The 12,003-nt window shown below is 42.8% G+C and overlaps 1 protein-coding gene across 1 annotated transcript; it reads left to right on the top strand.

Moving 5' to 3' along the window:
* The first annotated feature begins 409 nt into the window (after window positions 1-409).
* LOC129327754 (E3 ubiquitin-protein ligase TRIM58-like) lies at window positions 410-11,947 on the top strand. The gene is made up of 6 exons (XM_054976511.1): window positions 410-823; window positions 4,173-4,268; window positions 5,756-5,986; window positions 8,318-8,340; window positions 9,182-9,300; window positions 11,430-11,947. The coding sequence occupies exons 1-6, from the start codon at window positions 410-412 to the stop codon at window positions 11,945-11,947; spliced, it is 1,401 nt and encodes a 466-aa protein (XP_054832486.1).
* The last annotated feature ends 56 nt before the right edge of the window (window positions 11,948-12,003 follow it).

Below are 12,003 nucleotides of genomic sequence, written 5' to 3'. Positions count from 1 at the left end.
CTCAGAAGCAAGCCCCACATTATTCAATGGGGTTACTCTCTCTGTCTCTGACACATTTTCTCTCATTTTATGTATTTAAATTTTTTTTCTAGTTTAGTGTTAAAATAAAAAGTTAATGAATTAAAATATAATTTTAACAAATACATATATACTAATAAAATAATACCATTCAATAAAGTCAGTCAATGGATCATTGTTTAAAGACAGAGATTACCGTTCAGACAACAGGCTCCTGAGGCAGTGAACAAGATATATGTCAGTCATGAAATATAATCAATGTAAAACTAAACTTAATGAAACAACAATACCCCTGAAACCTTCTTCCTAGCTCATTCCCATCTTGCTGTTCTCCCAACAGGATTTACAAGCAACATCTTCCCTCATCAAAGCCACAGAAACACCATCCCAGATGGCCTCAATCCCACCATCCATCAATGTGGATCAGGAAGCCAAATGCCCCATCTGCCTGGAGTGCATGTCGGACCCAGTGGTCCTGGACTGCGGGCACAGTTTCTGTCGAGGCTGCATCACCAGTTACTGTGAAAAATGGGAAGCACTGGGGGAAACACTGGAGTGTCCCACTTGCAAAGCCAAGATCCAGAAAGGGAATTTCCGGACCAACTGGCAGCTGAAAAACTTAGTAGGAAAAATTAAACTCCTGTCACTAAATCCACAAAAAGACGATCTATGTGTGAAACACAAGGAGAAGCTGCACCTGTTCTGCAAAGAAGATAAAGAGCTGATGTGCTGGATATGTAAGAGATCCCCGCAACATAAATCACATGCCCTTCTTCTCTTGGAAGAGGCTGCCCAGGAATATAAGGTAGGAAGTGGAATCCTTCATTTTCAAGGGGAAGATGCACTCTCCTTCTCACATGGCAAGAAAGGATTCTCCCTCCATGGGAGATGCTAGTAATGATATGGAGATTCAAGGAGGGTTGCCAGTTGTTATATCATCTCCTTTCATGTTGAGTGTCTGACTATATTGATAACACAACTAAGATCATGCCATTTTCTGGCTTTATTCAAGATAATTTTACTGAAGAAAATTACAAAACTATTTTTTTATTTCTTTCTTTTCATGTATAGCAGTGTTTCCCAACCTGTGAGCCAGAACTCAGAAGAGGGTCTTGAAGCCCTCCCTAATGGTTGCCCCTACCCTTTGCATGGCTCTCTTTCTCTCCTCTCCCTCCATGCCAGCTTCTCAAATTGCCATTTCCCCTACACTTTGCAACAATAATGAGGGAGTTCGCCATATGGCAACTAGTAACTTGACAGGTATACACATTTTCCTATGAAGAATTAAAAATTCTACAGGAAAATCACCATGTTTGGAGTAACTCTTATAAGAAACAACTTTGGTACTTAATTTGTGGCAAGGCCCCTCACTAGTCATATTCTAGTTGGCATTTTTATCTCACTGTGAATGCATGTTCATTAACAAAGAATCAAGTAAAATGTGTCCTAATGGTTGTTAGAGTGAGGGCCAAGCTACAAGTGACGAATGACACTTGAAAGGCAAGTGGATAGAGTAGAGTGCAAGTGGAGGGCAAGTGGACAGGGAGAAATACACTTGCCATTCAAGTGTCATTCATCACTTGTAGCTTGGCCCTGAGTTTCTTAGAATCTTCAAGGGAAGTAGAGGGAGTAATACGAGAAGATGATGGCAGTCAAAGGCTGGAATAGAGCCCTCTTACGCAAAGACTGCGTATTTTGGGATGCCACTTTCCTGAGCTTCATAGTAGGATGTTGTGTTTCTTGGTTTCTTAAAAGCATTTGATTGGCAACTATAGAAAATGGAATGCTGGACTAGATGGGTGCTAAGGTCACACTTCACCTAGGGCACCAAAAAACCTTGAGCCAACCCTGATTGGGTCACTTGAACTTGTGGGTCACCCACCATATCCAAAAGGTTGGGAACCACTGCTTTACATCATAGCTCACATCTGTACTCCTCTATAAGAAGGTTTTCCTGAACTTCAATTTTGCACATTTTTTGATATGATAGAAGTGTGGAGTCTTCCTAGCTGCCCGCAGAACATTCCATAATGTAAGTGCCAACAAAGAGAATCTTGAAACAAGCCCCAAGTGACTGAGCATCCATTCCCCTCCCCCCCTTTTTTTAGTTAAGGGAGAGTTGCAACACTGTGACTCCTTTAAACACACTGTCCATCCCGTTCCCAGATGCCAATCCACATTCCCCACTGATCACTTCTTGGATTTACTTAGTGGAACAAGCATGAAATGTATATGTTTTCCCCTCAGAACTCCACCACCAATAGCCTCTCCAGAATACCAAAAAAATTGGTTGGCACGAGACGGCCCAATCAGCAAATACAGGGACAGGGAGACCCCTCGGGGAGGGGGGGAGGAGGGGTTCCAACATTGTAACATTATGACGCATGCACAATTTAAAAAAAATGAAAAGTAATGTCAGCTCCAGCCGTCACAAAAGGCAGCTTCAAACAGATACATCTCAACTTGTCAAGTTGTCAGTAGACACCAAATCACCTCGAGGTTGTGCAGTGCAGAATACCAGGAGCCCAAGCTGATTCAGCGCTGATCAGCGTGAATATGCAGAAGTGTGCCATGCTTAAAGTGTGCCATGCAGAAGGGCCTTTGTTTGGGGCTGATTTTGGTCCCAAAGGGGCCAGTTCTTAAGGAATGACATCACTTTATCACTTCCAATACTGAGTTGCTGCTTGACAGCTGTTGTCAGTTAGCTGAAAGCAAGCAAATTGAAACTGAACCCAAACAAGACAGAGGTGATGCTGGTTGGAAAAGCAGATATCTTGAAGGATACTGTGCTTCTGACCTTTGATGGGGATCAGTTACCCCTGGCTGACTCAGCATAGGGGGTTATACTAGACCTAGCACTACTGCTAGAAAAGCAAGTAAATGCAGCTGCGAACAAGGCCTTCTCACAACTCAGTCCAACTTGGAAGATGGCTCTTTACTCAGGCATGGCCAATCTGGCTGCCTGGATCCGTGGCACAGAACATTGAGACTAGAGTACTGTAATGCATACTACATTGGTCTCCCCTCAAAGTTAACTGGAAGACTTCAGTTGTTACAGAACACTGCAGCTCATTAACTCTCAGGAGCTAGACAAAGCATGCCTATCACTCCCATTCTGCAGTCACTCCATTGGATTCCGGTCTGTTACCGGGTGCAATTCAAGGTCATGACTATTACATTCAAAGCCCTTCAGGGCCCCGGCCCTCCATATCTGTGTGACTGCCTCTCCCCCTATGTTTTGCTACAACAGCTTCACTCATTTGAATGGGGTCTTCTGAAGATACCATCTTACAGTTGGGCAAAAGCAACAGCTGCCCACACATGCGCTGTCTATGTGGTGGCCCCTACCTTATGGAACGGCCTGCCTGAGGTGGCCAGGAAAGCCCTTGCTCACCTGGCTTTCTGCAAATGATGCCAAACTAGTTTGTTCAGGAAGGCTTTCTACCCAGATTACAGGTCTGCACCATAAGAAATAGCTCAGAGAGATGCCTTGGTAGGGACGAAGATTGAATGCTTCGCTATTGGGTACTGCCTGCTGATGCAGATATTCACCTGCTAGTGATTTTCCACACTGCTAAACATGCCATGGAAATTAGTTTCAGATAGATTTCATCTCTGTGCTTGGCTTTATGCTTGTTTTTTAAAAAATTCTGCTATCATTCCTTATTGTATCTGTTTCCCTGAATGAATGTCCTAATGTTTTTTGCTTTTATACTTTGCTCACTGAATGTCCTAGCTGTCAGTTATATTGTCATTTGCACGGTTGTAATCCACCTTGGATTTCAGTGAGAAAAGTGGACTATAAACAAACAAACAAATGTCACAGCTGTGACTATTTAAAAGGCGTGTATAAAACATTCCACGTGTCGTGCAAAACTCGCGCAAGAAGATGCTATCTTCTGCAGTTTTTTCTGATGTTGCGCCCCGTTCCAGAAGAAAGCGAGTAGTGTGGAAATGGCCTTTGACATGCACAAGGATTTGGTTGGTCCTTGCAAATGTGCTTCAGGGAAGGGGAGCAGCAAATATGTAGCTTGAAGGGCAATCTGTTTCTGTTTCTCTCATCAAGATGACTTTGGTCTGCGTTAAGGTGTATTATTCTATCTGTCCATCACCTCGAAAAAGAAACCAAATCCAAACTTTGATTTTCTCTTCAGGATCAGATGTGCAGGAGCCTGGAGATTGTGACAAATAAGAGAAAGACAATTCTGGCACATAAAGCAGACACAGAGAAGGAAAGCCAAGACCTGCTTGTAAGTGTCATTATTACCGGGAAGTGAACAGCAATGGAAACTTATATCTAGAAAAACAGATTAAAGAAGCTGGAAGGGGCCATAGCCTCAAGGCAGCCCTACTCCTCAAAATTTAGAACAGTCTTTCATGAAAGAGTACCAGGAGGTTTCTGGACAGGCAGCTTAGAATAAGCTTATAAATAAATTCTTTAGCTTGTAAATAAAACACTTTCTAACTAAATTCTGAGGACTAAACTTCATACGAAACTGCAGCCTAAAGACAGAGCAGATCCAGAGGAGTTAGCTGTGTTAGTCTGTAGTTGCAAAATAGTAAAGAGTCCAGTAGCACCTTTAAGACTAACCAACTTTATTGTAGCATAAGTGTTGGTGGTTGCACAGCAATTAGATATAAGGTTGCAGAGTTTGATAATAGCGCAATGGAAATAAGTAGACAGACTTCTGTGATTCTAGCGCTATAAAAATACTTTACTACATAATAGGGTAAAAAGAATACATTTTGTAGGAAAAACAACAGTTTCTGACTACATCTTGATAGTCTCAACTAGGTCCTAGAGAAAGAAAAGCTTAGACTGCATGGTCTAGTGTAGTAGTAGTAGTGGACTGTAGTAGCAGACTGAACAAAGAGCAATAAAACCTTAGTATATGTTGCTAGCTAATTGCCCTCCAATAAACTGGCTCATCCAATAGACAATCCTGGATTATCTCATTAAGACTAAAGACACCCACTTTCTCTGGTGGGAACTTCTCTCGAAGCCTAAGTGGTCCTATGCTAACTAGCTATCCGACTAAACAAACAGAACAACAATTTAACTCTTTCATGACTGAGTGTAGGATACTTGCACAAAGTCCAACAATAAGCTTTTGAGAAACACAGCTCTCTTCATCAGATGCAAAGACCAAGCAGGAGTATCTTCTTAATCCGCTATGTTTGATGCTAAAAATTACATCCATGAGCTGATTTTCACTCTGTGAAGGGAAGTTCAGAGGAAAAAGGAGCTGGGGGTGGTGGATTTCACCAGATAACCACCAGAGGCTTAATAAGCCCTTTCCTGTCTCATCTAGTATTGTATAAAAGGATAAAAATCTTGGCTGGAGGTACATAGTGTTGTCAACTGACCTGGAGAAGAATGCCCTGTCCTTTTAGTAGAGGCTTAATGCAATGTTATTTACTAGGCGATGTTATTTTCCTCCATGCCATGAGCTTCAATGGCTTATTTCCAAACACATATAAAAGTCGTCATTAAAAGGAAAAGACATTGTTCTTCAGGCGACCTAAGTGAGCATGCCATGAGGTCTGGGGCCTTTGAAATGGAATCTTGTACCTTTGGAGGAAACTCTTTCCTTGCTGGATGTTGATGTAGTTTCTGGGAAAAGTCAGGGGTGGCCTTTCGTATGAGAATTCTCATAACCAACCTCTTCACGCTGCAAGATGTGAGTACATTCCTAACACTGGCTTTCTTTTCCCTTTTTCTGTTTCCTTCACATAGGAAAAAATTGAACTGGAGAGGCAAACGGCAGTAGCTGGATTCAGAAAATTGCACCAGTTTTTGGAAGAACGAGAACAGCTTCTGCTAGCCCATATGGAAGAGGTAGAGAAGGAGATTGCAAGAAAAAGGGACGAGCACTTGGACAAACTCTCAGAGGAACTCTCCTCTCTTAAAAATCTCATCTGGGAAATTGAGGAGAAGTGTCAGCAGCCAGCAATTGAACTTCTGCAGGTAAGACTGTGGCAAAACCAGCCCAGGTTTCTCTATTGAGAAAAGTTGTCTCCATATTTTGATGTGCCTCCTTCATACACAAAAGAAGAAAAGTAGGCTATGGATGGAGCTGATCGCTGGATTTATGCACAGGATACCAGAGACCCCAAGAGAAGTGATAGCGCATCTTCACTTAGAAGGTTCTAGAGGCAGTGGAATCAGTCACTGGCTTCATTTTTCTCTCAAGGCAAGCCAGAGTTGGGCCCTGTTGCCTTCAGCATAAAGTTTTTGAGCTTTCCAGATGAGTTGAGAGTCTATCTTTAAATGTTTGCGCTCAGGGAGAGTTAATCAGCCGTCATGATCTGCAGACAGGAAAGCGACATAAATGGACTACCATTTAAGGGTTTTGTTCATCTTTTATAAAAATCTGACACCTTGATCAAAGCTATCCTTATTGAAACAGGAAATGATGTCATAACAAGTGGCCCTGAGGTGAGGGACAGCAGCTCCCTGGAAAGCATAAAAAGGGACTTTCGGACCAGGAGGAGGGTGAGGCTGGGAGCTAGGGTGAAAGGATCTCTCCCTGGAGGTAGGGGAGACTGGGGAAGAGAGTTGAGGAACAGTACAGAGACCCTGAAGAGAGACTGCTGAGAGGTCTACTATCCCAGGGGATGATCAAGGCTGGACCCTTATGTGAAGTAACATGTTTCAAGACGGGATGTCAGGTGCTTGACTGTTGAGAAGGAGGGCCCAATTTTGAGGAAAGACTTCTATTCTGCATGAGATGTGTGTGGATCTTTATTTATTTTATTTAAAACATTTGTATGCCACCTTTCTACCCAAATAGGGTCCACAAGGCATTGGGTCCCCCATGTCAGGTTTCTTTCCAAGGTTTGGGCTGTACCCTCCCTGAAGTCAACAGTAGCATCCAAGAGAGGGTAAACAACATCCATTGACTGCTTTCAAAAGATATTTCTGGACAATATGGTAATTGTGGGAAAGAAGATGCTAGATGGACTGTCAGTTTGACTCAGCAGAGCCACTTTGATATTTCATGGCTAAGACTACTTTTTTCATTTGGGCCTTCTTATTTGAAAAGTTTTTGCTTTGTTCAAATGCCATTTCCTTGCCATAAGAGAGACTGGTACATTTATGTACCTGACTGCTCACAAGCAAATGAATTCAATTTAGAGGGGGTCAAACAACTTGTATTCTGCCTATGGGTTGTCAGCTAGGTTCTTTACTTTAGTGGAAGCTAAAATGGAAGATGAAGTGACATAGCACAATATCTTGATGTCACTTTTGGTTGCACCCAGAAATTACGTTGCAGTGCTCTAGAATAGGGGTCTGCAACCTTTTGGAGCCTATAGGATCCTTTGGGATTCTGCCACAGGGTGGTGGGCCCAACAACAAAATGGCTGCTGTGGGAGCCAGAGCCACAAATAGGAAGACCAAGTGCAGGGGAAGAGAGGGTAATTTAAAAAATACACTGGGAAAGAGGAGTGAGAGAGATGTGGTAGCAGCTCCAACTGAAACAATGTTCTTTTAATCTGCTCAGTGAATCAGATCTCCAGTTGTCAATCAGAAGTCCTGCTGGGCAAGAACCCCATGGGTTCCCACACACTTTCTAAGAACATTTGGAGGCACCAGGAAAGGCATTGGTGGGTACCAGGTTGGAGACCCCCACTCTAGGGATTCCCCAATCTTGTGGTAAAAACCATAGAGATTGGTGGAATTCCTAATGTGTTGCAATGTTACTTCAGGGTACAGTGGAAGTGACATTGAGACAACTCCCCTCCATTTTTGCCCCCTTTGATGAACAGTGGAACTGGAGGCAAGAGATTGAGGGCAATTTGGTAAACCTAATCCTACCACTCCACTCAGCTGGAAGCATCTCTTCCATCAGTGGAAGAGCCACCTAAATTGGAGGAAAGCTCCCGAGGCTGAAGGAAGGCTTCAACCTTTGCTGAGCAAAGAGATAGGATATGATCCAGTGTTTGTTTGGAATAGGGTAGAACTAGATAGCTGGTGGCCCAAAGAGTTCCCATCTGGACCCCAACATGAGTTGCCAACTTGAGCAGCTCCAAACTAAGGAACAGGCTGTGGTGCTATGAGAAAATGGATTCTAAAATGTATCAGAACAACTTTATGAAAATGCATCATTTTCCCAATAAATGTCATTAAAGTTGCTTTACACTTTGCATTTGCAAAGGAACTCTATATGCTAAAACTAAATAAGGAATGGTTGCTTGGAATAAGAAACAGGCCAGCTAACCCAAGGTAGTTCTGAGTTCATCCTCTTTCTGTGGCCTATGGCTGGCACTGATCCCTCTGTTCTTTCTCTCTTTCTAGGATATCAAGAACACCTTGAAGAGGTAAGTGGATCTCACTCATTTCACTGCTGCATTTATTTACCCTCTAGGCATGGCAATGTCTAAAAAAAATGCCTGTAAATGTCTATATAATGAAAAGTAATCCTATTCTGCATTCTGAATTAGAGTGTGACAGCTAGCTGATTATGGAGTGATATGCAGGGAATGGAAGCACTTTTTTTTAAAAAATGTAAATATTAGGGGGGAAATGAAATATATGCAATTTTTATTTGCTTATCAGCAAAACAGCAAATTGTTTAGCACCTAAAATAGGCACCTAAAATTTAAAAAGTCTCCTCTTGAAACAGTATTATCTGGAAGCAGAGGAAGAAATTCAAACCTCCACAATGCTCGTTTCTCAAAGACAACTGAGAGACGAAGGCCTTGAAACACTTTCCACATTGGTCAGTGAGGTCGGGCTGAATTCCCAGAAGGGTCACACAACACTCCTCCCCAGACCTTCATATCTCAGTTTGCCAATTCTAGCTTGAGAAATTGCTGAAGATTTCGGGGGTGGCAGGTGGGTTTGGGGGAGGGCCCTCAGTGGACCATAGAGTCCACCCTCCAAGCCAACGTTTTCTCCAAGGGAACTGTTGTCTAGAGATCAGTGGTAATTCTGGGAGATCTCCGGGCCCCATCTGGAGGTTAGCAACTTGATTCATATGTCTTGAATGCCTAACTTTTTGATCCCAGGAATCATAGTTTCATCCTCCCTCCTGCTGAATATTTTCTTCTACCTCTGTCTCCCGCCTTTATGTTGTTTCCTTCTTCCCCTTTCCTTTATTTGCTCCGAATTTGCAATTCTGTTTTAGATAAACAATGGAATAAACTTGTTTCTCTCCAGTTTTGAGGTTAAGAAGACATTTGAGAATCCAGTAGCTTTTCCTCCTGAGCTGAAGTGGAAGATTGGGGATTTCTGTCATACAAATTCCTTTCTGGAGGATTTCATGAAGAAATTCAAAGGTAAGGAAGAACAGCTGTAAGGATTCCATTCAGGATGCGGCTTCGGACTGCAAGGGGGCACGACAAGCAATTAGGTGGATTGCACTGTTAGTAGGGCCAGGAAAATATTCAAAAAGCAGTTAGGGGAATACAGGAATAACACTGGGGAAACAGAAGTGTTAACCCCCTCCCTTCCTCAGACCTTTGTTCCAGTCCAAATCCTTCTTCCCTCGTCCTCCCACCTGTTGGAGGGATAGGGTCGCAAACCTCCAGGCAAGGCCTGGAGATCTCCCAGAATTACAACTGATCCCCAGACTATAAAGATCAGTTTTCCTGGATAAAATGGCTGCTTTGGAGGTAGATTGTGTGGCATCCCCAGGTTCCACCCCAAATTTCCAGGAATTTCCCAACCCTGAGCTGGCAACCTGTGGAGAGCCAAATTATAGATCTCAATCTGTGTGCCATTTCAGGGACACTAGGGAGCCTGCTGTAAAGCCTTATGAGGAGGGTCTGCTTGGAGAATACAAACTCCCTCTCTTCTAGAGAAAGGTTCAAGTCCCACTTGGATTCAATGGATGTGTGAAGGAAGCAAGTGTGTGTATGTCTGTGCGTGCGTGTGTGTGTTCTCACACAATCTCTTTCTGTGTGGGTTCTATGGGGCTAATTCAGGAACAGAACTTGCGACTAATTAACTTGAAATAAACATTTCTTTAACTCAACCTTTCCACCATAGAGAGCAATGATTTAGCGAACAAATATTACAGTGAACAGGAAACTGAGTTCAATTAAATAGCTGGGCCGTTTCCAGACGCGCGAGAAAATGCGATATTTTGCGTTTTCCCTGGCACGATCCGAAACGTGGCGCGACATCCCGGGTGCAGGTAAGCCGTCTGGAAACGGCCCTGGTTCTTGCTTGCAACACTTCGTGGTGAGTTAAATGTCTTACTTCTCACATCTGCCAAGGATTCTTCTCTTTCAAAAGAGTTCAGTTCCAACAGACTTGACAACACAGGAACCAGAGTGCCATCTGCATCTTGAAAGATCAGAAAATTTATTCATCTCCTCTTCAACCAGCCTCTTCCTTGGCTGCTAAGCTTCATACGCTGACTCTACCCCTACTGGACTAAACCAACTAGTTCTTGGGGGTTACAACCACTCATAAATAAGTAAATAAAACTGATAAATATGTTAGTAAAATTGTTCCGGGGATTTGGAATGGAAGACATTTTAGTGATGATGTTGACACTAGCCAGTAGTTGCTCTGTACAGTCCACTTCACTCTGATATTCTATAACGTTCCAGAGCTGTGTTTTTACAGTATCCTCATTAAGATGATAAAGGGTATGTGTGTTATTGTTAAAGAAGTGAAGCTACTTTCAAATCACTCTAAAAATGATGAAAACATCTTCAGTACACTTCCAGTAGCTTCACTTCTTTAACAATAACACACATACCCTTTATCATCTTAATGAGGATACTGTAAAATACCTGAAATTGAAGAATGGACAAGGAAATTGTTGTACATGGCCGAAATGGACAAACTAACAAGAAATTTGAAGGAGCAAGATCCAGAAGCATTTTTGGAAGACTGGAAAAAGCTGAAATAATATATGGAAAAGAAATGGGATGTTAAGGGGCAATTATGGTCTTTCGAGGGGTTTTAAAGAAATTAAGTAAGATAAGATAAAACTAAGATCTTTACTAATAGTAAGAAAAGAATAATATTAATATAGCAATAAGGTATTATTAATAACGGGGGGTTGGAGTGCTGTTGGAAGTCATTATTGATAAGGGGGAAAGGGGAGGGGGTGGGGAAATATATACAGGGGTATTGAAATGGAGTGTATTTGTATTTGAATTTGATTATATATTGACCCATCCAATAAAAATTTATTAACAACCCCCCCCCCCCCATCTTCAGTACACTTCGGTACTGAACATTTTCAAATAATTGTACAGTTTCAAGAAAACCATACTGAAGGATTCTTAAAATCTCTGTGTGGCAAAGAATCCTGTTGGTGAGGGATAATCATGACTTCCCCCAATCCAGTTCAACGTGTATACCAATTTTGAATGCAGGACATCATCTGAATTGAGAGGAAGTGTAATTTATGATAACGTTGCTTCTCATCTGCCCTCTCCTCCAACAGGAAATGTAACTCTGGATCCGAAGACAGCTCATCCCCAACTCATCCTGTCTCAGGATCTTAAAAGTGTGAGACGGGGAGATAAAAGTCAAGAGCTGCCCAACAATCCTGAGAGATTTGACCAATTTGGCATCGTGCTGGGCCTTGAGGGATTTGCCTCAGGCAGGCATTTCTGGGAGGTGAGGGTGGAAAGTGAGGAAGAATGGGTTGTGGGCGTAGCAAGAAAATCTGTAAAGAGGAAGGGTAAAGTCAACGTGAGTCCGGAGGGAGGGATCTGGGCTGCAGGGAGGTGGGCAAGTGAGTACAAGGCTTCCATTAGGAGCAAAAACCCTCTTCTGAGTGCAAGCGGGGAGCTGAAGAGGATCTGGGTGACTCTGGACTATGAGAGGGGTCAGGTGGCCTTTTTTGATGCCGATTTGGAAACCCATCTCTACACATTCTCAGCAGCTTCATTCTGTGGAGAGACCCTCCTGCCCTTCTTTTGGGTGCATGGAAAAGCCCACCTCAGACTCTATCCCTAGAGCAGTCCATTCTCCATGACAGGCTGTTTTCTCAGCACCGGAAAAATGAATAGATA

This window comes from Eublepharis macularius, chromosome 4 (genome assembly GCF_028583425.1).
Source record: "Eublepharis macularius isolate TG4126 chromosome 4, MPM_Emac_v1.0, whole genome shotgun sequence".
Classification (NCBI taxonomy): Eukaryota; Metazoa; Chordata; class Lepidosauria; order Squamata; family Eublepharidae; genus Eublepharis; species Eublepharis macularius.
The sequence above is the reverse complement of the archived record's forward strand: the minus strand, read 5'-3'. Positions and strand labels throughout refer to the sequence as shown.